Raw genomic sequence first — 22,088 nt, 5'->3', positions numbered from 1 at the left:
TATGTAATAGTGTGCTAAAAAGCTCTTCAAGTCAGTTGCTCTAGTATTAGATCAGATATCACCTCTCTAAAATGAATAATGTTTGAATTTTGAGACCAATTGTGAAGTGAGGACACAGTGCATCAGATTGCTGCGTTAGCACAGAGGCTCCTATGTTCTATACAATGTAGCATTAAAAGGCCTTTTGTGTTTTCATTTAAAAAAGTGTATTTCATATAAATTCTGTAGTGCAAAAACTTCCTACACCATGTTACATTCTTTACATTACACTGTATGCTTCCCCTGTAAACAGCTTTCCTGTAGGAACTTCCTTTGCAGTTTGTGCGATATATTATTGCCCCCATCCCACCCAGATTTGAATTAATGTGACTATTACTCAAAAACTGTTCTAATTACTCTGTGAACATTTTTTAAATATGTGCATTTGGTTTCATCATTGAAAAGGAATCAAAACTTTAATTCAGGATTCTGCAGTTCATAAAAAATATAAAAATAGATTAATTGCAAAACTATCTCCCTGAACATTCTTTATTTTCCAGTGATATGAGGAATCAGACCCCTTTCAGGTGCACAGGGGAGTCACTTCTTCCTAAGACTCCTTAAGTTGTTTTGAAATCACACAACTGAAATTGGAGACTGACTCCAGAACTCAAACACATTCTCCCCTTACTGTGGTGAATGGGTAATATGTCTGAAATGTCTTCAAAGTTTTAGAAAACCAGAAAAATATACTTGTGTAATTTTGCATAATTTGCTGCATATCAATTCATGATGAATGAAATGTTCCTGGATTGCACTTCTTACACCTGCTGTATTGGATTGAAATCTAAGTCCAGTCCTGCAACTGCTCAAGTAGATGTTTTAATCAGGAATTATGCACGAGCTAGGTATCCAGAAATGGGATCCTGTACATGCAGTCAAGACTGGAAAAACTATATGTCTAAAACTGTGCTTCTGGAAATAGTATTCAGCATAGTCAAAAGTATATAATGAAATTATACCAAAAGTACTTCCAAAGCTCAATCACTTTGCTTCCAAGATTTAAAAAAAAAAAAATCATCTGTTAACAAAGTGAATTATATTTCTTTTGCTTCAAAATAAATGTGCTTCTCTGAAAACATTTAAAATACAGAGGCCAATAAGGGCCTGGTCTTTCATCTGATTTATATAGTTAAAGCTCCTGTTGATTTTCATCAAGAGGGAGAGAGTTTTGCCATCCTCATTTATATTTCAGTCAGTCTCTTTTTCCACCAGACTCCCATTGGTTTGAGGGGAAATTCATCTGCACAAGAATTGAGGCGTTAATTTTACCACTTTTGAATTTTTAGTGATTTTAATAGGGCAGAAAAAACTTTGCATAAAGTTTAGCTCAGAAGAGCTTAAGGAATCAAATCTGTTCCTGCAATATGATCCCTATGGCTGGACTCCTCCCTTTCCATCAAGTGGCACAGGTCCGAGGGGGCTTTTCCAAAGTGTAAGGGTCACCTGGGAGAAGAAGGACACAAACCTCAATCTTGCCAGAACACCATCTTTGTCCTGAAAGAGAATTTTCTGTGGATCAAGAGTATGGAACCAGGTCCCATTTGGTCTTAATTTGGACTTCAATAGTTCACTAGGATGTAAAGGCAGATTGAACAGGCCCATGTGATTTCATAAAACTGCACATAGAAAATACAAACCAACACTTCAGGCATATAAAAATTGACTGGCATTTGGTTTCAGTCACCGAAAATATCCAGGAACTAAAAAATAAATATAGAAGATTAATGACTATAAAATATCAAGATCTAAATTTTGGGACAGTGAGACAACATGATTGAAAAATGTTATGCAGAATGCCATATAAATACACAAAACTGAACGCAGCAAAAAGTTGCAATGAACTGCAACTAAAGAAAAAAATTATTTTGAGAATTAATGACCAGATATTGTTGAAAAAAACCTCATTATATTCCCAGATATTCAAATGACTGAAGAGACAGTTCAATATTACCTTGTTACAGACATTAGAAAACTTATGGAAATATAGAAAACATTTTTTTTGACCAAATGATAGTGCTGTGCTCATTGTTAGGCCCAGTCACCAGGATCCTTATTTTGGGGCTCTTCAAACTTGCCTCTTTTCCATGGGGCTGGCTTGAGTGAGGTCTGTGACATCAGTCCAGCCATTTCAATCAAAGGGCAATGTTGCAAGAAAAATGATTGCTCCTTTACATTAAATGCATTAGGTGCCTGGTTGCTACTTATTTAAGTGACAGAAAATGACAGATGAGTAAAAATTAACCTAGATCCACTATGGTAAGTAGAAGCCTGATGTTCCAAACCATGCATTGGTTGGTCTAAAGTGCTTTTAAGGCTTCCTAAGAAAAAAAAAGGGGAATATTTTGCAGGATGGGCCTGTGTAACTGCATACGTTTGCTTATGATTAGAATTCATGAATTGAATAAGCTTTTTATTATTTTGGGAATTAAAGCAATCTGTAAGTTTTTTTAATATTATAGCATAGGAAGCTAAGGATGCTGGATAAAATAAAAAATAGCTTTTTTTCAGACAGCGGTTAGAGGGGGTACTTTGTAATGAAGGCTTTGGTTCAGCATCTTTCTTTTACAAAGCTGGAGAAGTCAGAGAAACCAAAGATGCTTTGGTAGTTGTCAGTGGAATGATTGACATTTTCCTTTATTTAAGTATAGCAGAAAGCCTATACTCCAATTTGGAAAAACAATGGAAGGATGGGTTGAGGCAAAGTTGGTGAGTCAAGTGATATCTTCTGTCAGTTCAAATCACTGAACTCAAAACCACAGACAAGCTTTGGGATATGGAAGACCTGGGGCAAATCACATATACTTGAAGCCTGTTTTTCTTCAGCTATATGATTCATAACAACAAAAGGTACCACTTCCCCCTACAAAACTTGTCTCTTATGTCCTTACACCACAGTGACTTCAACAACATTGCCATTACTGAAGTATGAGCACTGCACGTAAAACAAAAGGAAAGAGCTCAAACACCATGTAGAAGCAAAAAGTGCTAAATCAAAGGAAAAAAAGTGAATGTGGAAAATATGTTTTAATACCAAATTATATTCCAAGAGATTGAAAACTTTTGTATATATCTCTATAGCCATTTGGCACTATTTATTGCCACAGAAATAACTATGGTGTGTAAATTTTAAAATGGAACTTTTTCTTCAGTTATGAAATGTTGGCAGTTTTCTATAAAAATATCCAATGCTTCAAGTTCTGGTCATTAAATCTTTGCTTTTCCTCAGGATCATTAATTAAACTGACAAATGCAATAACTGAAGTTATGGAAATAAAAAAACTATCATGATTTACAGCACAGATAAACTAAAATACTGTAGTCATTAATTAACAGATATACTCATGAGCTTTTTAACAGAAAGCAAAATACGTGAGATGCTTTAAGTAGAAGTTGCAATTTTGCAACATAAGTCTGTACAAAACCTCCAGGCAGCACGCTGTGAAGGAAGTACCTGTGTCCCAGGAAATGCTTTTTCCATAAATCCTTTTTAACAGTAGCTGTACCCCCAACCCCCAACTATTTACAAATATATGCATTTTGCAAGCTCAAAGCACCTTGTTTCACATCTTTATGAATGCATGCATTGACATTTCATCCTTTCATGTGCAAATTCTAAAATTCATTGTAACCAAGAAAAAAAAAGTTAAAAGAGTTCAAAACCTGTCTACAATCGTAAGTGAAAGGATCAAAAATGTCAGATGTTGCAGAACACTGGCTCCTAACAGAGCTCTCTTTATTTTATTCACCATTCTTGAGTAATTTTTTCCGTTTTTTTTTTCAGTTTGTTACAAAAAGCAGTCTTTTTTTTTTTTTAAATTAAACAGTATTTAAACTAAACAACTCTTCATGCCATGCAAAAATAACATTTTATGCACTTTTGTTGAGGCTTTCCATGTTTTAGTTCATAGGCATTACTAACAGTGTTTTATGAAAAGGTATTTTTATTGCTTCTGTAACTAGTCACATGCTAGTTTCACGTGTGGGACAATAACCAGTTTCTCCTGGACTTGAATGAATTTCTGGGGCAAATAAATGGTTTTCCATTTTGTGACCTTCTTGGTTACTGTCTGGCTTTACCTCACCCACAGCATGGTAAATGTCTTGAGTACAGTTGTGGCTCATGCTTTTGGGTGAAGAGCTGACCTGTGGCTCCTCTGTTAAATTGTTGCTGTCACTGCGTTTATCCCCACAGCAATTTGTCTTGATATCCTGTTGTTTTTCATGTTTCATACCATGTAACTCCATAAACTCTTCTTCTTCTCCAGTGTCTATTTCAGTGAAGCTCCTTCTCTCTTTTGAAGGGAAAGTGAAAATCTTTTGCTTGGGAAAGAGAGGGGATGATCTTTTAACAGGTCCCTGACAGAGTGCAGATGCATCAGCACCAAGTACAGGTCGTTCACCCTGTGGGGAATTTTCTTCTAGGAGAATGGTGCTGATGTGCTGGGGGGTGGCCTGTGTGAAGTCTGCTCCTGCTATCACTGGCAGTGGCCTTGCCGTGCTTGGTGGAGTTTGTGGAGCACCACCTCTATTGTCTTTAAAATTAACTTTAAGGGATCTAGATTTTAATGGGTTGCTACCTTTCAGGGAACTTTTGGGGCTTTCCATGGAAGTGTCAAAATGCAAATGACCATGTAAAACAGTTTGGGACCCACTGCCATCACCAATAACAGCTCTGTTGATTGGATTATAGTCAAAGGTGATGTCAGTTGGAGAAAATCCTCTGTCTTTTGCAAATGGGATAAACTGAGAACTCCTCGCTCTTTGGTTTTCTTCCAGGTTAACAGTATCAGTTGGAAATCTCATTTGCAAGTGAGAGCCAGGAAACAGAGAGAGGGGAGACCTCTCTGTTTCTGTGAAGTCAGTCGCACAACTGGCAAAACTGTCGATACTGGATGTGCTTCTCATGTCCGTTATGATGTCCGTAGGTCCAGTTGGTAACGGATCTCTCTGACCTGAAACTTCTTCCATTTCTATTTCTTCTTCATACATGGGTGGCTTTGCAGACTGGTCTTGGTAACCAGCATTAAGGTTAGGCTGAGACTGAGTTTTAGTAATTTCATTATACAACATCTCCAGTTTTTGGGCACTGAGGTGCTGAGGGCTGGAGGATGCTGCAGCATTGTTTAACTGCTCATGGGAGTCTTGTTGACTAACTTCTTGGTACTTGTTCTCATAAGACTTGTTTGAGCTTGTTTCAGACATTGTCCTTCTGGCCCATTTCCACCGACTTGGGGAGAGGTGGTTGTCATCAGATGTCTCCTTTGGACTGACTGCTTCTCCAAGCTTACCTGAATCTACCGCTACATCTATCATTTCCATACTGCGAGCAAAGGCATCTTTAAGATTCATGGAGACAATACTGCCATTTCTTTTAGCTCGTTCAAGTGCTTCTCTCCTCTTAATTGCCTTCTCCTGTCTTTTCTGCTCCTTATAAAACTCTGAGAAATTGTTCACAATAATTGGTATGGGCAGGGCTATGACCAGCACTCCAGCGATACAGCAAAGTCCTCCAACTATTTTACCTAATAAGGTCTTAGGATAAATGTCACCATATCCTACAGTAGTCATAGTAATTGTTGCCCACCAGAATGATGCAGGGATACTTGTAAATTTTGTAGCATCCTCATCCTTTTCAGCAAAGAATACAAGACTCGAAAATATCATTATTCCCATGGCTAAAAATAATATCAACAAGCCTAATTCATTGTAACTCCGCCTGAGTGTAAAACCTAAAGACTGAAGGCCTGTTGAATGTCTGGCAAGCTTAAGAATCCTTAGGATCCTCATAATACGAAATATCTGAACCACACGTCTGACGTTTTGGAACTGCAGGACACTTTTATTGGACTCCGTGAGGAAAATGGTGACATAGTATGGCAAGATAGCCAGTAAGTCAATGACATTTAATGGGCCTTTGAAGAACTTCCACTTATTTGGTGAGGACAGAAAACGCAAAAGGTACTCCATGGTAAACCAAGCAATACACACAGCTTCAACGTGCGCTAGCTGAGGGTTGTCATTTGGCTGCCCAAATTCATCTATTTCTTGCAGCTCTGGCAATGTGTTAAGAGACAAAGCAATAGTGGACAGTACGATGAACAGAATGGATACAATGGCCAAAATCTGTAAAACAAAATAAACAATATTTTGGTTAGACTGATAGAAATGTACTTGTCAGGGCTTGCTTAAATCCTTTCAAATGTGCATGTGTCAAATAAACAGAGAATGGTGGAAGCTGCTTTGGCTGCTACATTTATTATTTTTTTTTATTTTTTTGAATTTTCCCCAGAGAGAAAACATTAGAATCATCTTAAACATGGTCAAAACCTGATTGCTTTACTGCCTGCAGTAAACCAATTCATTTCAGAAAGCAAGCCATGACTGGTCTTACCATTTCAAAATTACAGGAGGAGGTGATATTTATAATTGCATGTTACCAAATGAATATATAGTTCCTGCTAATGTGATGAACATTATTAATTTTCTGCATTAATTGTAATTATGTAAAACTTTACACAGTGCAGAGAATTGATTGGGAATGACTGTGTTTAAGCTGTTAATTCAGTACTACATAGTGCACACCTTTCTAGAGAAGCATAAATTTACGAGCTAAAAGTCAAAGTTAAGAAGAATAAACAAGAATCATTGTTCAGGAGACTAGTCCTGCCTACTGCCATATCTAAAAAAATTTCAGATGCTACAAGAATTGAAGGCGTTGGCCCAGAATTAGGTTGAGAGCAAGATGTTAAAAAGAAAGTAGTATGAAGGAGAACTCAGTTTCTCATCATTATTAAAATGCATAAGTACAAAATTGCTTCCTAGAAATGAAGTTTTGATTTGCCTAAGGATATAGGTTTTCTGATAAATTTTGTAACTTATTTTCATAGAATCATAGAATCCTGGAAACATTAAGGTCAGAAAATATCCCCAAGATCATCAAGTCCAACCTTTGACCAAATGCCACCATGCCACTAAGTGCCATGCTAGTCATTTCTTGAATACATCAAGGGATGGTGATTCCCTAGGCAGCCTGTTCCAATGCCTGACAACCCTTTCAGTGAAGAAATTCTTCCTGATGTCCAAGCTGAACATCCCCTGGCACAGCTTGAGGCCATTTCCTCTTGTCCTGTCACTGGTTGCCTGGGAAAAGAGGCCAACCCTCACCTTGCTGCCAACTCCTTTCAGGTAGCTGTAGAGAGTGATGAGGTCTCCCCTGAGTCCCCTTTACTCCAGGTTGAAAAACTCCAGCTCCCTCAGCCACTCCTCATAGGACTTGTGCTCCAGTCCCATCACCAGCTCTGTTGACCTTCTCTGGACACACTCCAGCACCTCAACATCTTTCTTGTAGTGAGGGGCCCAGAATAGGACACAGCACTTGAGGTGTGGCCTCACCAGTGCCAAGTACAGGGGGACAATCACTGCCCTCATCCTTCTGGCCACACTATTTCTGATCCAAGTCATGATACCACTGGCCTTTTGATGACCTGGACACACTACTGGCTTGTGCTCAAATGGTGGCTAAGCAGCACTCCCATGTCCTTTTCCACTTGGCCACTTTCCAGCCACTGTTCCCCAAGCATGTAGCACTATATGGGATTCTGGCCAAAGTGCAGGACCTGGCACTTGGCCTTGTTGAACCTCATACAGTTGGCTTCAGCCCATCAATCCAGCCTGTCCAGATCCCTCTGTAGAGCCTTTCTACCCTCCAGCAGATTAACACTCCCATCCAACATAGCGTTGACTGCAAACTTACTCAGGGAGCACTCGATCCCTACATCCAGATCATTGTTGAAGATATTAAACAGGATTGGCCTCAATACTGAGCCTTGGGAAATCCCACTAGTGATAGGATGCCAGCTGGATGTAGTATCCTTCACCACCACTACCTAGGCCTGGACATCCAACTAGTTCTTAACTCAGCAAAGAGTACACCTGCCCAAGCCATGGGCTGCCACTTTCTCCAGGAGAATGCTGTGGGAGACAGTATCAAAGGTTTTATTGAAATCCAGGTAGACAATATCCACAGCTTTTCCCTCATCCACGAACCAGGTCATCTGGTCATAAAAGGAGATCAGGTTGGTCAAACAGGACTTGCCTTCCCTAAACCTCTACTGGCTGGGCCTGATCCCCTGGTTGTCCTGTACATGCCATGTGATCACACTCAAGATGATCTGTTCCATAACCTTCCTGGCACTGAGGTCAGGCTCACAGGCCCGTAGTTCCCTGGATCATCCTTCTGACCCTTCTTGTAAATGAGTGCCACACTGGACAACCTCCAGCCATCTGTGACCTCCCCAGTTAACCAGCACTGATGATAAATGATGGAGAGTGGCTTGGCAAGTTCTTCTGCCAGTTCTCTCAGCATCCTCAGGTGCATTCCATCTGGCCCTATAGACTTGTGAATGACTCAGCAGGTCACTGATTCCTCCTGGATTGCAGAGGGTTTATTCTTTTCCCAGTCTCTGTCTACCAGCTCAGGGGGCCAGTTGCCCTGAGGATAAATGGTCTTTCTGTTGAAGACTGAGGCAAAGAAGACATTAAGTACATCAGCCTTTTCCTCATCATTGGTGACAATGTTCCCTCCGACATCCAATAAAGGATGGAGATTTTCCATATCCCTCTTTCTGTAGTTGATGTTTTTATAAAAACACTTTTCACTATCTTTCAGATTGAGTTCTAGCTGAGCCTTCTCCTTTCTAATTTTCTCTACATGGCCTAATGACATCCTTGTACTCTTTCTGACTTGCCTGCTTCTTCTTCCAAAGGTGTTATACTCTCTTTTTTTCCTGAGTTCCTATGAAAGCTCCCTGTTCAGCCAGGGTGATCTTCTTCCCTGCCAGCTTGTCTTTTGACACATAGGGAGGGCTTGCCCCTATGCCTTTAAGATTTCCTTCTAAAAGTATGTCCAGCCTTCCTGGACCCCATTGTTATTAAGAATGTTTCTGAACTCTCTGAACCAGTGTTCTGAACAGGCCAAAGTCTGCCCTCTGGAAGTCCAAGGCAGAGGTTTTGTTGACCCCTTTTCTTATTTTAAAGCTCAGTTGAAGCTCATTCATAAAAACATTTACTCTCATTTCTCAGAAATGGTACTGTTAAATCCACTTGGTGATGTTCCAAGAACACACTAAGTCTGACAAAATTGCTGGAACACTGAAGAAGACTGAAATGCAGTTAAGCAGAAAGCAAGTATGAAGAGTGTATGCAGAGAAACTGGTCACAGTGGTGATAATGGCTACAGAGATGGAAAGGCCACCCCACTGTACCTTTGAGAAAAATATCAGTAAACTTGTTTTATCTATGGGTTACTAATCAAAAATTCAGCTCTTTAAGCACAAACTGAAATTGGTCATGGTGTGACGGTCTGTATTTGGCATCATCTTGTACTTATATGCTATCTTTGGCCTTTTTCAGCTACTAATTGTACAGAACAGGTATCACCTTTAATATTCTGAATTATTCCAAACATATTTATTTGTATTTCTCCCTACCAGTGCCGATTCTCTCTCTCTCTCTTTTTTTTTTTTAACCATATTTATTGGAGAAATAAGATCTGTTAATTTCTCCTGCCAAGTGAGTTGTGGACCACCTGTCTTCATTCTTCATATAGCTCATTCAAGAAACATCCTTAGGTTAATCTATCCTATTTAGGACGGCTATACATCCCTTTAAAATTTCTGCTACCCATATCAGCAAAAGAAGACAATCTTAGTAAAGAATGAGGGCAATAACACTGCATACCTGGGCAGGGCTAATTAACGAAATTTGTGATGTCCTCTAGCTAGGACAGAAACAGACAAAGGGCAACACTATAAGAGAGCAATAATTGCCTTTCAAACTGTGAAAGGTGCCTGTATCAGATTTCACTGGAATAAAACCACAAGCTTAAATCAGGTATATTAGGTTATCCATGTCACTGAAATCACCGGGAAATAGCTAATGCAGGCTTGAATTCTCTAAAATACTCAATAACGTAATTATATTTTCAGAATTCAAAGAACAAATGAACAAGACAGAGGTCTGAATTGTTGAGCTTGCAGTTTCTGTCAAGTTGATGGAGCCCCATTGGGGCTGGCATCAGAATGTAAATAACAGCATTGGAAAAAGCTGTATAATACCAGGACCCAATTACTTGACATGCATTGTTCATTAAAAAAAGAAAACTGTAAGAACATATCTGCCCAATTGTCATCAAACTGATTTTAATTAGGAAACACTGGCATTTCACTCTGTCATGGGGAATTTACTTTGTGCCTAAACATTCACCAGGACACAAAAGATCCTAGAAAAGAGGTGAGTCAGTGAACGTGACATCGCTAAAACTACATGCATTTTATAGGTCTTGAACACAAAACTTTCCTGTTCAGAGTTGCCACCCAGGGTGTTTTATTGAAAACAACCATCTATATGTTTGTTCCAGCCATTCATTCACATGCTCGTAAGACGCAAGCCTGAAGTCTGCCAGCTATTTTAATAAAAAAAATAGCAGTATATTCCAGTCTATCAAGCCTGGAATTTTTAGTGTTTTATCTGTTTCATCTATAAGCATGAGTCTGTTCTTGGTGAAAAAAAATTACAGCAAAGTACAGTAGTTTGGTTTCTTCTAATGTAAGAATCTAAAACTTTTTTTTGTCTGAGACACTGTTATGTAATTAAAGTTATGCATCATTCCACATAGAATATGTTTTAATTATTGCAATGGATTAGATTTCACAACACATTAGGCATAAAAATGCCAAGGGAATATCAGGAAGAGCAAGAAAAACTATGAGAAAAAGAAGAAGAAAAAAAGGAACTCCCTATTCTAAGTCTACTATCTACAAAGAAGACTTTGCAGATAGTACTATGCTGGTAAATTATCATAGAACAGATGTATCTTACATTAACAGAAGCACAGAGTTTATAAGAAAGACCTGTAGCAATCTGCATGGCTGGCTATGCTGAAGAGTAAAAAACCACTGCTGACTGAATCTTTCCCAGGAAAATTTACTGTTTTCTAGGCATATTTCTGAAACTGTATTCTAGATTGAAATAACTGGAAAATTTGTGTACTCCAGGTAATTAAACTATGACCAGTTCTTGACATACTATTTTTAACCTGCATTTCAGAATATAAACAATACTCTGTTAAATGACAGATTTTGGCAGCTTATGTTATTTAGCTATGGTACTACAAAAGCACATAAAAATCCAGCTCTTATTAAACTTCAAAAATATTTCCTTATAAATGGCAAAATGTTTCTAAAAACATGGATTAATATTTAATATTTAAATTCCTTTCTTATGGGCTGGATATGAGGCATTTAAACCTGCTGCTGATGCAATGAATAGTAAAATATTCCTTAAATTAATGATGCAGTCTTAACAGGGTCCTCCAGATGCTGTTGTTTCTGATTTCTAGGGGGCAAGGACTGGTATCAATCTCCCAAAAATGTAGTGTTTTCTCAGCATTAAATTGCCACTAAAAAGTGGCTTTTTTCCTGTGTACCCATTTCACTGCTCATTACTGCCAGCAGTGTGAGGAATTCCGCATAAAATGGGCATACAACTGAGGCAGAAAACAAAGGTGTAATGGAGCAGCCTTCAAATTGCTCCTGCTGTTCTGCAACAATTGATATCTGAAAAAGCTTCTGACATAATTGATATGACATTGTTATTGTTATATACAGCAGAGAAAAAGTATGTATTAGGTTCACACTGAAATATAGCTGCTCAGAGGAAGTCTAGTTGAGCCCTACCTAAGAGCCAGTACAGTAAAATTGATTAATATAGGTTTCAATCTGGAATCAGGTAAGATTGTATTAGCAATGGTGTTTCTTTAGTCTTTTTGTTCCAGGGTCAGATCTAGCGTAGGATCTAGACTACTTAAATAACAGACGGCAGTATAGTCCCATTTTAGCTTCCATAGGCACTGAAATTCATCAGGCTGTTACATATTCTTATCTTTCTGCATTTAAATGTATGATATTGTCTTCAATTAAAGTGCTTTGGCAGTATCTTTAGCTCTCCCTTTATAAAATCTCAGAAAAAACCTGTAATTGTTCAGCTTTTGAAAGATTTCTGGAGCACTCTATCAACTTTCTTGGGCAATTAGCTGTATATTTTAAGAAGCATCTGCTCTTGGGAAAGAGTTGTCTTGATCTAGATTTGGGTAGATAGACAGCTGGAGCTGGTCTAGGTTCTTCAGATCAACCTTAGAGCTACCAAGTGCTGTAGCCTGCAGGCTGTGCTGTATCTTGCATGAAAGTGTTCTTAGCTTGTAGCACAGAGCTCCCAGCATCACCTAGACAATCCACTGACTCACACTGGCAAGAGCAGAGGGTCAGATCATGGAGGTTTTCATTTCTCTGAGAGAGTAAGCCCATGAAAGTGGAAGACATATTGGTAGGCTTGATGAGAAGTTCACACTAAACAGTTTACATCAGCAGCATCCTTTCCTGTCAGGTGCCTTCAGCTTGTGATATTGAGTTTGCAACTGAATGGAACAGAAAGTTTTGCTCAGTAGGAGCTCTGTCTTGTACATCTGCCTACATTTGTGTGCGTTCTGTTCTTGACATCTGGGACTAATCAAATGAGATGCTCATTGGAGCAGGAAAGACAACACTACAAATTGAGCTGCCTTCCAACTATAAGTATTATCAAATTAGGAATTTCAAGATTAGGCAGGATATCAGTCTGTAGATATTTAGGAGAAGGGGCCATTTTAATTTCCTTCAGTGATGCAAAGGAGAGGCACATTTTTACATTTGTATAAACTGCATAAGTGCAAAGATATTTTACCAACTAATAATAGAACTCATCAGTACAGTACCATGGCTCTGCCTTCAGCAGCTGACACTGCTGTTCCTTACTAGACACTACAGAACAAGGTCAGGACACAGCATCTCTGTACCTTGTCTCTTCATGGTCTCCCATCCTTCTGTCCCTGGGACTTCCCAGTTACAAGCATCACCCCTTGCTTCTGACCCACAATTCTACAGAGCTTTGCAGAGAGGACTGTACTCAGCTCACATCTGCACTTCTGCACTCAAAACATCTGCTGATGTGTCATAGATCACATCATGAACAGTCTGACAGATTTAGAAATCTTACTTTGAATCTAAGGTTTCAACAGACCACATTGAAAAAGTTCAACAAAAAGACATTTTGCTACTGATAACAGAGTATTGCCCTTGCTGGCTCATACTAATTTTTAACATAAGGTACTTGGCTAGAAGACATGAAAAAGAAGACAAACAGGGACAAACCCTACTTGGATTTGCTCCAAACTGGAACACAATGGAGTTATGGCAAGCCTTAAGCATAAAAATTCTAGCAAATCTTAATAGTCCTGCAACACCAAAAATTATCTAAGAACAGATGTATGTGTTTGCAAATGCTCCTTGTCTTAAGCCATGGAAAAGTTCATTTCCAGTTACTAAAATTAGACCTAGGTAACAATTTAAAATTATCCTGAAACTGTTACTTGAAAATAAATAAGACACTGGTCTCCAGTTGAATCAGATACTCTGACCTCTGCCTCCACTTCGTCATTATTAGAGCTCAGTCAGTACTTGCAAGAGTGAAGACAGAATTTCATGATACAGTAAGAAAGAAGTTTATACCATTCTGTCACAAAGTTTCAAAACAGACATCCTGTGTAGTTATCTTACAGAGCCTGCAAATACTCATTATAAGTGGAAAACTCCCACTGCCTGTGCACATCTGCCCTTTCAGAGTGCAACTTTCATCTCTTCTTACCTCTCTTAGAATAACCTTTAATTGCAGACTGCTGGCACAGGTCTAATAGAGTGTTTAATTTTTGAAAAATAAGAGAGGGGAATAACAGAATAACATAAATTTATTTCATCTTACAGCTCTATCATAGTTGCCCTTTCAGGAACATATCTGATAATAGCTCTGAAAGCATGTCTAATCACTGAACAGCTTCTCTCTGCTACTCTTGATTTCCCTCCTCGATGACGTTATTTAGAATTCTGACCTTTTGTTTTCCACTTTTTCCTAGATCATTATTATTTATATCTTTAAGGACTCAATTTGAATGTTCTTCATTGTTCTTTCAGGGGTATTCATTAAGCCTGACATTAACCTCCATATATGAAGGTTAAGCTCTTAGTGTTGTATTTATCTGGTGCCTAAACAATACAGTCTTTTCTTTTTGTCTCTTTGCATTATCATGACTGTCACTTTAAAAGCTTAGTTTAGAAGCTCATTTAGGAGGTTTTTATTGAAGATTTCATGACTAGCTCCATAAACACTCCTATCTTCCACTTTGTGCTGACCTTCCCATTCCATAGACTAATATTTGCCTTAAAAGACCTAGAATCTCAGAGGGGACAGATCTGCCTAGGAAAAGATCCTTTGTTCTTTGAGATCAGCAAGAGATCCTTTGATCTTTGAGATCTGGTTTAAATTAACAGTAATAAAATGCATCTCTCCTGCATTCTGTTACAGGTAAATTACTGGGGTTTGTATTTATGCTATTAGGATAACAGTAATGGAATAAAATCCCTCCTGCATTCTGTGGCAGGCCAACTGCGTTTACTTAATGACTTGATTATTGCTTTAGGGAAGGATAACCTTGGGGTTTGTACCACCTAGAATTTCAGCATAAGAATTTAATAAAATGTGGGTTTGAGAATTGGATTATAGCTGAATATGGAGGTGGTTTGGTATAAGGCAGTCCTTAGTGGGTAATATGGAAAATGAGAACTCTGGGAATCGACTGAGTCTGTGAATCTGAACACAGGAACCATTAAAGTCTCTCAGAACACTAGTGGCACATTAGCTACATAGCAGAAAATTAAGTACAACACTGCAAAAATTTGCAGGATGTATTTAATAAATGCTGTCACCAAAAAGTGGTCTTGGAGACCAGAGAAATTGGGCTATGAACAAGTAATAGGCAATGGATTGCAAGTGTGACTATTAGCTTGATTTTTAGCATAGCCCTGAAGAAACCTGCTGTAATTAGTTATGGGCAAAAGCTGAGGAAAATACTGGGGGCATCTATTAGATTGGTGAAGATGGGAAACCTTAAGTAGTCGCAGATGAAGACAGTCTTCATAGTTTGGGAAGAGGCATATGTATTCAATTCAGCATCAGTGGAGACAACCCTGAATGCCAAATTAGCACAAAGCTAATGGGCATTACTTTGTTTCTTTTTTTAACAGATTAAAACCCATATCAAGTCAGCTATAATATTTTTTTATTGTTGTTGAACAGCAAAAGGCTATCTCAGCTGGAGACATGAAATCAATTACTTAATGATAAATAACAAACTGTCCCCTAGGACTTAATGTAGAAGAAACAGCAGGTCCAGAGTAAATGTAAGCGAATGGGAATTGCTTTATTTTTTTCACTAGGAATTGAATAAGCCCATGAATGTCTGTCATATTATTGGCAGAAGTGGAGCAGGTACCTGCTTGAAATTAGAGTGTGACTAGTTTAATCAATTAAATAATTTAATGTAATGTATCTTACAGTGAAAATAAAAAGTATATCAACTAATGCTTTCTTTGCTCTATAACGAGACAGACTTAAATCTCCCTTACAGATGAACACAAATAATTAACGTCAAGAGTAGTGTTAAAAGCTTTATTTACATATAGCTTTTTGACCATGTAAAGATTATTTTTAAATGGAACAATTTGCCCATGTATGTAAGAAAGTCAGCTATATTTATCAAAATGAATGAGATGTCTTTAATAAAGTCCTTGCCTGCCCTCATTCAAAAGTTTTCTAAACTTTTGGCATGTTTCTTACATTTAGGTTGTGTTTTGTACTAGCTGTATAATTTTGGGGTGGTAAAAGCTGTGTATTATTACTCAGATGAATGTACTAGAATCTTCAAAATTTACACTGAAGTCATGACAAGGAGCTTGCAGTTTCCTTTGCATAGCAGACCGTACGCAAGATCTGTTCTGTGCTACTTGCAAGCCCAAAAACATTGGCTTCGTTACAGGAATTCCATCTTCAAAAAACCCCTCCCACAACAAAACAGCCCAGCCCCTAAGCCAACACGGGGAGCTCGTCTCCAGCAGTAACTCGTCTGATGGCCGGACGCCGAGGGAGCGGGGCTGGGAGCGGGGCGATGGGAGCGGGCGGGGCGGGAGCTGTCCGCCGGCGCGGTGCTGAACGCGGGCCCAAGGCACAGCGGATGCGGCAGAGCGCTATCGACATTCACTGTAAACGCCTTTTATCCTGTCACCTTAAATACACGAAAGTATGGAAAGTGTACAGTCTGTAAAGATAACTCTGGAAAAAATAAAGATAAATCTGGCATAATATTCGTTTCTCAGAAAAAATACTATTGAAAGAGGTTGGAATCTCACCAGACGTGAGATATTTCTTTTTACTGCTTGCCACTTGGTAATTACAAACACTCAGCAAAACACGGTGGAGCTAAACAAGCAGGAGTAATGAAAAATCAAACCCCAATTGTTTCGTTCTGAGAAATTGTAGCATAGGCTGCTGACTGGATATAATGAGGGAAATCAACACACCTGACATACAGATTTATTTTGACACTACTAATTTTGATATTAAAATTCAACTTAAAGCAGAAAGCTGGATGTAACTAATTTCAAAAAGGAGAAACTGGAAATTAAATGTATTGGTTCTCACTGTTTGTATTTGCCATTTAGTTTTAATGGTATTCGCTTATGGCTGAGACCTCAGGTTATTAACCAGGACTGTACACTTGAGTCTAATTCGCTAACAACTATATTAAATTTTTTTTAAAAAACTATTCTCATTCCATCATCTTTTTTAACCATTTCACTAAGACTGTTTTTAGTCATATCATACAATGAGTAAGGATGGCCTCCCACCTGAAGGGAGTTGTTATCTATCAGAGATTTGCTACTCAGACTTATTTGAAATTAAGACAGGCACAAAATTCAGACAATCTTTAGTCATACTTTTAAAATAGTTTTTCTATCTTGGCTTCATTTCAATTTCTATATAAATTTCAGAGCTGCAGTACTATATAAAACATCTACATCAATCTAAAGTTTTATATAAAGGTTATGCCAGTATTTCCCACACTTGTAGAGTCAGAGAAATTGTTAAGAAAATGAGCCCAGTCTGTTGTGCCTCTTTTGCCATACAGTAGGGTGTAGTTAAAGGTGTGCATATCTTAACTGTTTTCTTTTTTTTACTAAACGTAAGGTGACTTTCCTTTCTTTCTCCCTCTTACCTCATAGCTAATTCAGACTTCCACTGGAAGTACATGAAATTTGACAGTTTTTCTCATAGACTTGCATTTATAACACTAAAAATATTAACTATAGCTCCAAGAGAAATAGACGAAACTTTCATATCATATCATGTATTTTAGGATGCTATAAAATTCTATCAGATTTAATAAGTACACTCATTGCATTCTTCCAAGACTGTTTCCATAACCATGATAAATAGAGAGAAAAAATAAAAGATCAAACTGAAGAAAATAGAGCTGTTTATCAGCCTTTAGGGTTTTTTTTGTGTGTGTGGTTTTTTTGGTGTTACTTTTTTTTCTTTTTTTTTTTTTTCCTTTCCACTTCCTGGAGGGTCTTATTCTTATCCCATTGGGACAAATTGCCATCTATGCATCTTCCTTTCACAAAGTAAAGCACTGTTCCTCCTGGAGGCTTTCAAGTCCTTGAATTAATACAAATTTATTACAAATATATCTAAAATCGAACATTGACTTTAGAGTCAAGTACTGATATATATTTTTATTTTATGCTTATCTTGTTATAAATCATTAAAAAATTTTATATTCCCCATAATTCATACTTTATCTTTTCATTATGTTTTTGAGGACAATATTTAATATGCTTTATGTATTTTGCAGTGTGTTTCATTATTCTAACTACACAGCAATCCTACCAAAACTTACTGAGAGCCCAGTCATGAAATAGTATGATGATCCCTTGATAATCCATTCATAGCTTCCTTATGATAGAAGGACCTGAATTGTTCAATCTCTTACTGCTTTTTTAAAGTATTTTTTCTATCCATGGTTCATTGCATATCACTCTTGATTAACTTCTAAATTTTAGAAACTGTTTTCTTAAATAAAACCCTAAAAGTTAAATACAATGATAGGGAAGGTTAATTCTAGAGGATAAAAGAAAATCTGCAGCAATTTCATTCACCATAACTCAATCAATGAAGAAAGAAAACTGATTTGGTTACATGTAGATGTGTTATAAAAATTTCCCACCAGTTTCAGTAGCGTGAAGATGGTGTTACGAAGAAGAAAAGCTGACAACTTGAGAAACCAGAGGAAGGGAAACTAAATAGCTAGTAAAGCCAAAGCATTTCGTAAATTTAAAGTAAAAGGCAGGGTTCATAGGCTATGTCTACACTGTAGACTGAGGTGGAGTGAAGCCCGATTTAGAGTACTTCGAAATAAACCATCAGGGACAGCAAAGCCAATGTAGTTGTTGCAGCACAGGAATTGTGAATCTTCCATAAAATATTTAAGCAGCTTAAGTATGAACATCATCAGAAATCAGATGGAGAACTCAAATGAATAATTCTAAAGCAGAAAGCAGTCTGCATGGAACTCAACCTCTGATTTCCCCTACCATGATCCAAAAGCAGCTGGAGAACTGATTAAAGTAGTTGGGTGAGAGTTAGCCAAACAAAAATCATTTGAGTGATGGATCTTTTTTAACATTTCTGCCTTAATCTTGTTTCTGTTAGAAAGGATGTTGTGGAGGAAGAATGTTTTTTGACGCTGACAGCTAAAATAGCACTCAGTGTGTTAGAGAGCTTGGTGGGAAACACTTTAAGAAAGGTCCAAACCAGACACAGATTTGGACAGCCTTTGAAGGTGCAATAAATATTCATCTTGCATTTTACTGGAGTGCTCCTATTCCGGATTTTTTTTAACCCGCGGGAACACGCTGCTAGTAGAGCTACTATGGTAAGACTCACAAGATAGATCTGGGAACAAAGCTACACATTTCAAGTAGACTTCTTTACCCTCCTCTTCAAGTTTGTCTTTCATGTGGTAAGAATGTTTTCTTCAGTGACTTTTAAAGCTGTGCTGTTAGGAGTTTTACCTCCTGCTGTGGCTACACAGCCAAAATTCACAAAGGTAGGCATTAGATTGACAACAGTTCTTTGGCCAGGTTGGATCCTGAGCAACAGAGTCCAGGTCCAGAATTTGTGTTAGAAAATTTTCCTTATGTTAGATGCCACTCCAAAATTACTTTTGAAACTTCATCTGTAGTACTCCAGTTTCAAGCCCTTATTAAGGTGTGATGTATGCTGTAACATATCCACAGAGTATCAATGCTCTTCAAACAAATACATAAATGTCCTCACATCGTATTTATCAATGCCAAATTGTAACTGAGTAAAGATCTGATGCACAAAATATATTAAAATACTATTAAAAGGTACTGCTCATGCTGCTGTGAGTTCAGACTAACACAATATTAGATGAGAAAATGCCTGTATGTTACGCGAACCTTCCAGTTTAGGGTTGTAATTCAGACTCTGCTTTTAGCACAAATAACTAGGGCAGGTGCTGAACAGGGTGTTCAAGGAATGTCTGTTTTATCATAAACTGTGGGTTGGACAGAAGAAGAGCTGAATATTCCCTGCTCTACGGAAAAGACTGGTTTTGTCCAATCACAAATAAACATCTATTAGGCTTCAAACACTTATGGTCTATCTGCATCACAGGCCCTGGTTTAGTTCTCAAGAAACCAAAGGGAAGTTTGCTGTTGCCTTTTCAGACTGCACAAGTGGATCTAGTATATTTTGGTAAGCTCTATTGGGGAGCAAAGGAAGACAGTCTGACAAGCATTAGTCTAGAGTTCCACAAAAGTTTTGATATTTTTCCTATTTTGTATTTTAACCAGTAGATGTCTCTGTTTTATCATGCAGTTGTTGGGAAGGACACACTATAAGTGTTGTCACAACACATATTTAGTAAAAAACCCATTTGTTTCCCATGAAATGAATATATGTGAGTGTAAAAATGCCAACTTAATGCTCCCAGCATAACCTGTTGATTTCTGATCAACCTAAGCCCCAGAAGCTTTGGTGAGAGCACTGGCTGCTAAGCAATTTTGAAAATCATCTTTATGGAAATGTCCCATAGGATTTTAAGAGGACAAAAGGGGAATTGGTGAGATTCTATGGATATTAATCTAAAAAATGCAATGCATTTAGTACAGATTCCTTTATCCCATGGCAAGGCTCTCAGAAGCAGCTTACAGAACAGTATGGAGTATTTGATTTTTCATAATGCCTCAGGAAATTCCAAGTTGTGATAGATGAATTATCTTCTCTGCTTCATGAATGTCGAATGAAGTAATGTTTAAGATGATATTATTTCTGCATCTACAGGTATGACGACTAGTAATGTATATTATTTGAAACTTTCATACCTAACTGAAAATATCAGTGTGATGCAATTCTATTCAGACATCTGTATTTTCCTCATTTGAGAAACATATAGAATATATAGTTATTCTAAAATCTTACAGAAAAGATCAGCAGTTTTAACATTATGTTCAAATTCTATTATTTTAAATATATATAAAATGAAGATATATAATTTCAGAACTTATAACTTCTTGAATTTTAGTAATTGACTAAGAACATGATAGCTTTCTATCAATTGTTTTCTGACTTTATTCTTCTTGTCCTATGGCAATAATCCATATATTTAAAATCCTAGGACCTAGTTTTCTTGCTCTGTTTTCCTGGGTATCTTTATATTTGAGATCCTGGATTAGGTCATCAGAAAAATTGCTAGACTGGATTTATACTGAGCCCTGAACTGCATCAGAACTTTTTTGTCTGTGGGTTGCTCCATACTGGTCAGATGCTCCCTTGGTAGAAATCCCTATAGAAACTGTTAGGATTTGTGTTGTGCCTCATACTAATTAAATTACATAAACATATTATCTTAGAGAAGAAAAATGTTGCCTACTTTAGATGACAGTTGTTCCCACATGAATCAAAGCAGTATATTGGGGCTTTTTTTTCCCCACTGAGACCCAAGTCAATGTTGGAAACAGAGCTTCTCCAGCTGGAGGGAGCATTCTGTCTCAAGGACAAATATCTGTTACAGACTTCCCCTGCATGTTCATACTTCCACGCACTGTGGCTGTTTCTCCTACTGTTACGCTCACCAGGTGAGCTGGTTTTTTGCCCACATTCATGCTCCAAATGCACTGTAATGAGAGGCATAGATGGCCAGTCTCTGAGTCATCAGTCCTTTGTCACTGGTTCTGCCTCCTCAGAGGGCGGCCCTTCCCAGGAGCCAAGCAGAACAACACATAGCAGAAATATCAGGCCTTACCCTGTAATGACTTATTATTAGACACAGCTTTTCCCCAAATGTATGAACAATGAGGAGTTGATTGTAGAAGGGGAAGTAAGCGCTGAGTAGTTGCAAAAGGACCAAACTGTCGAATCTTTCTGATTGTCAAACTGATGGCCAGGCCACAGAAACGCAAGAGGTTTCCATGACTGCAGCTATACAGCAAAGTTTCTACAGCTCCATCAGGCTTAAGACAAGAAATAAATCTGAAAACAAATATGTCAGGTATGAATGCACCTATCTGCAGCAAGGTTATGGACAATAAAACTCATCTTCAAAGAACCTTTGAACATGGAACAAATACATTATACTCTGGCTATGCTCCAGGAAGTATCTTTCCTAGCTGACAATTTCATAATACATATATTTTTTTCTTTTAACTTCTAGCATCTGACAATTTACAATAAAGACTTGGAATGGAGGCTTTGGGGTATTTACAACTGCTTCTATCTACACACCGATTACATATACTTCTGTTTTGGAAAGCCACATTAAAAAAACTCACCATCATCTGAAAACCAAAAATTTGATTTAAGGGCAATGTGATTCTTTATTTTGCAAGATATTTATGATAAGGGATAGCACTGCATGAGAAAGTAATGAAGAAAAAGATTTGTGTCATTATTCAGTCATAAGTGCTAATCAAAACTAAGTGAATAGTTTTGAAAAGTCTTTTACTGTGGAATATTTATGACAAAACAATGTGGCTTTT

The 22,088-nt window shown here is 37.8% G+C and overlaps 1 protein-coding gene across 1 annotated transcript in view; it reads right to left on the bottom strand.

Annotated features, from left to right (window-relative positions):
- Window positions 1-3,821: 3,821 nt before the first annotated feature.
- KCNB2 (potassium voltage-gated channel subfamily B member 2) overlaps window positions 3,822-22,088 on the bottom strand; it is a 172,039-nt gene continuing 153,772 nt past the window's right edge. Inside the window, exon 2 of the mRNA XM_017812397.1 lies at window positions 3,822-6,165. Within this exon, the coding sequence (XP_017667886.1) occupies window positions 4,003-6,165 (2,163 nt within the window). The 3' untranslated portion in view covers window positions 3,822-4,002. The remainder of the gene's footprint in view (window positions 6,166-22,088) is intronic.

This window comes from Lepidothrix coronata, unplaced genomic scaffold (assembly GCF_001604755.1).
Source record: "Lepidothrix coronata isolate B3197 unplaced genomic scaffold, Lepidothrix_coronata-1.0 Scaffold36, whole genome shotgun sequence".
NCBI classification, from domain to species: Eukaryota; Metazoa; Chordata; class Aves; order Passeriformes; family Pipridae; genus Lepidothrix; species Lepidothrix coronata.
Note: the sequence above shows the minus strand (reverse complement) of the source record. Positions and strands in the feature narration are given on the sequence as shown.